The sequence below is a fragment of the Botryllus schlosseri genome, chromosome 12, assembly GCF_051294905.1.
Source record: "Botryllus schlosseri isolate E-star chromosome 12, Bs_hap1, whole genome shotgun sequence".
NCBI classification, from domain to species: Eukaryota; Metazoa; Chordata; class Ascidiacea; order Stolidobranchia; family Styelidae; genus Botryllus; species Botryllus schlosseri.
The window spans coordinates 4,308,165-4,312,150 of NC_137247.1; the positions used below are offsets into that span (position 1 = coordinate 4,308,165).

Genomic DNA, 3,986 nt, shown 5'->3' on the forward strand with positions numbered 1-3,986 from the left:
CGGTATGGATATCCATATGTTTCTCCAGGTGACTTTTCCGATGAAAAGTTTTCCCGCAAATATCACATTTATGATTTATTTGGCCAGTATGTATACTCATATGATTGTTAAGGTGATCTTTGTGATGGAAGGCTTTCCCACAAATATCACATTTATGATTTCTTTGGCCAGTATGGATATCCATATGTCTCATCATGTCACTCTTCCGATGAAATTCCATCGCACAAATATCACATTTATGATTTTGTTGGCCAGTATGCATAGCCATATGGTTTTTCAGGCCACTTCCTTGATGAAATGCTTTCTCGCAAATATCACAACCGTAATTTCGTTGGCCGGTATGGATATCCATTTGTTTCTCCAGGTGACTTTTGCGATGATAGGCCTTCCCTCAAATATGACATTTATGATTTCTTGGGCCAGTATGGATATCCATATGCCTCATCATGTCACTCTTCCGATGAAATTCCATCGCACAAATATCACATTTGTGATTTTGTTGGCCATTATGCATAACCATATGGTTGTTCAGGCCACTTGCTTGATGAAATGCTTTCCCGCAAACATTATAACAGTAATTTCATTGGCCGGTATGTATATCCATATGTTTCTCCAGGTGGCTTTTGCAATGAAAGGCTTTCCCGCAAACATCACATTTATGATATCTTTGGCCAGTATGTATATTCATATGATTGTTGAGGTTACCTTTGTGATGGTAGGCTTTCCCACAAATATCACAGTTATGATTTCTTTGACCAGTATGGATATCCATATGTCTCCTCATGTTACTCCTCCGATGAAATTCCATCGCACAAATATCACATTTATGATTTTGTTTGCCAGTATGCTTAACCATATGGTTCTTCCGGCTAATTCCTTGATGAAATGATTTCCCACAAATATCACAACAGTGATTCCGTTGGCCGGTATGGATATCCATATGATTCTCCAGGTGACTTTTGTGATGAAAGGCTTTCTCACAAATATCACATTTATGATTTCTTTGGCCTGTATGTATATCCATATGGTTCTTCAGGTTACTTCCGTGATGAAAGGCTTTCCCACAAATATCACATTTATGACTTTTTTGGCCAGTATGTGTATCCATATGATACTTCAGGTAACTTTTGTGATGGAAGGCTTTCCCACAAATATCACATTTATGATTTCTTCGGCCAGTATGTATATCCATATGATACTTCAGGTAACTTTTGTGATGGAAAGCTTTCCCACAAATATCACATTTATGATTTCTTTGGCCAGTATGGATATCCATATGTCTCCTCATGGCACTCCTCTGATGAAATTCCAACGCACAAATATCACATTTATGATTTTGTTGGCCAGTATGCATGACCATATGGTTCTTCAGGCCACTTACTTGATGAAATGCTTTCCCGCAAATATCACAACAGTAATTTCGTTGGCTGGTATGGATATCCATATGGTTCTTCAGGTCACTTCCTTGATGAAATGCTTTCCCGCAAATATCACAACAGTAATTTCGTTGGCCGGTATGTATATCCATATGGTTCTTCAGGTCACTTCCTTGATGAAATGCTTTCCCGCAAATATCACAACAGTAATTTCGTTGGCCGGTATGGATATCCATATGTTTCTCCAGGTGACTTTTGCAATGAAAGGCTTTCCCACAAACATCACATTTATGATATCTTTGGCCAGTATGTATATTCGTATGATTATTAAGGTGACCTTTGTGATGGAAGGCTTTCCCACAAATATCACATTTATGATTTCTTCGGCCAGTATGTATATCCATATGATACTTCAGGTAACTTTTGTGATGGAAAGCTTTCCCACAAATATCACATTTATGATTTCTTTGGCCAGTATGGATATCCATATGTCTCCTCATGGCACTCCTCTGATGAAATTCCAACGCACAAATATCACATTTATGATTTTGTTGGCCAGTATGCATGACCATATGGTTCTTCAGGCCACTTACTTGATGAAATGCTTTCCCGCAAATATCACAACAGTAATTTCGTTGGCTGGTATGGATATCCATATGGTTCTTCAGGTCACTTCCTTGATGAAATGCTTTCCCGCAAATATCACAACAGTAATTTCGTTGGCCGGTATGTATATCCATATGGTTCTTCAGGTCACTTCCTTGATGAAATGCTTTCCCGCAAATATCACAACAGTAATTTCGTTGGCCGGTATGGATATCCATATGTTTCTCCAGGTGACTTTTGCAATGAAAGGCTTTCCCACAAACATCACATTTATGATATCTTTGGCCAGTATGTATATTCGTATGATTATTAAGGTGACCTTTGTGATGGAAGGCTTTCCCACAAATATCACATTTATGATTTTTTTGGCCAGTATGTCTATCCATATGATACTTCTGGTTACTTTTGCGATTGAAGGCTTTTCCACAAATATCACATTTATGATTTCTTTGGCCAGTATGGATATCCATATGTCTCATCATGTCACTTTTCCAATGAAATTCCATCGCACAAATATCACATTTATGATTTTGTTTGCCAGTATGCACAACCATATGCTTCTTCAGGTTACTTCCGTGATGAAAGGTTTTCCCACAAATATTGCATCCCATATTTTTCAATCCAATATGGGTATTCACGTGACCTGTGAGGGTACTCTTGCCTGCAAATTCTTTACCGCAAATTTCGCACTTATTCTTGAGGCTCATATGGATGTCCAGATGGCGCTTAAGGTATGCCGCTCGATAAAAGTATTTCCCACATATATCGCATTGATGATTCACGCCAACACGCATAATTATAAGGATCTCCTGGTCACGTTTCAAAAACTAAATCTATAAAAGAGAGTCGATGCGGTTCAGTGGTGTGATGTTTCACACACGCATTTGACCTTTGAATGACAAAGCCCACAGATATGCCAGAACCCAGTGGAACGCCGAATATGAAAATGTTGAAATATCCAAGTCTTATGTGTGAACAATCAATATATGTGACACACAAAACAAATCACCCCCCGCATATAATGAATCTGTAAGTCAAGTGCCATACACGTGTCTAGACAAAAGCAAATCACATGGCTCACTTCGAATCGGTCGCAACATATCCTCTATCAGATCAAAGGCAATTGCGAGATTATTTATTGACTTCATGTGCGCTATAAAACGAAAGCTACAACGGTATTGATTATGAAAATACGAATATATTCCACGCCTGGCTGAAATCAGACTCAAATTTTGCATTGTGACGAACAATGGCATCGAGAAAAACGACGACTCAATTGGGGATTAACAAGGATATAGAAAAGAGTTATTCGGTTGGCATCGTTGATCCTTCGTGACTCGAAAAAAGCATGTCAACCAGGGACGTCAAACATCCGGCCCGCCAAACCATTTCATCCGGCCCATGAAGTAATTATGAGCAGACTTGAAAAATTCTCGTATTATCCAGCACATTTATACTGAATGTTATTCACAGAAGTGAAAAGGCTATTGCGAAACCGTTGTGCTACTGTATCAGTTTTTACTCAAAAGGTCCCCGGCCTTGACATAAACCCGAATCGCGATTTAATACTAATGAATCAAATTCTAACGTGCGTGTTCATGATTAAATTGTGTTCCTCACAACGCATACCCAGGGCTAACGCCAGATTACGACTGAAAACAAAGCGAGCATAGAAATATGCCAACTCATATCGTCGTTAAAGTCACCATTTCAGCGGTTTATAACTGTAGGTACCGTAGGTCTATTCAACTGGCCAATCCTCTTCCTTTTTCAACTGTTTGTAAATAAAAGTGTTGTTACAATAGAATCCCTCTGACAAGTAATATGATGTAATATACTATCATGTACACAGGTTTGATGATAAACTATTCAAGCAAATATACGGGCTTGGATTTTGAGGTAACATTTTGGAACAATTTGCCTGGTGTGGCCCGCGAGTGATCTGTAGGTTTGAATCCGGCCCGCGAGGCAAGTTGAGTTTGACACCCCTGATGTGATTGCTCT

At 38.9% G+C, this 3,986-nt stretch overlaps 1 protein-coding gene across 1 annotated transcript; it reads right to left on the bottom strand.

The window, feature by feature from the left end:
* Positions 1–256: 256 nt before the first annotated feature.
* On the bottom strand, positions 257–3,383 carry LOC145452926 (uncharacterized). Its single transcript, XM_080331058.1, has one exon. It carries the CDS (start codon positions 2,774–2,776, stop codon positions 581–583), a length of 2,196 nt encoding a protein of 731 aa, XP_080187184.1. The 5' UTR covers positions 2,777–3,383; the 3' UTR covers positions 257–580.
* Positions 3,384–3,986: the final 603 nt, after the last annotated feature.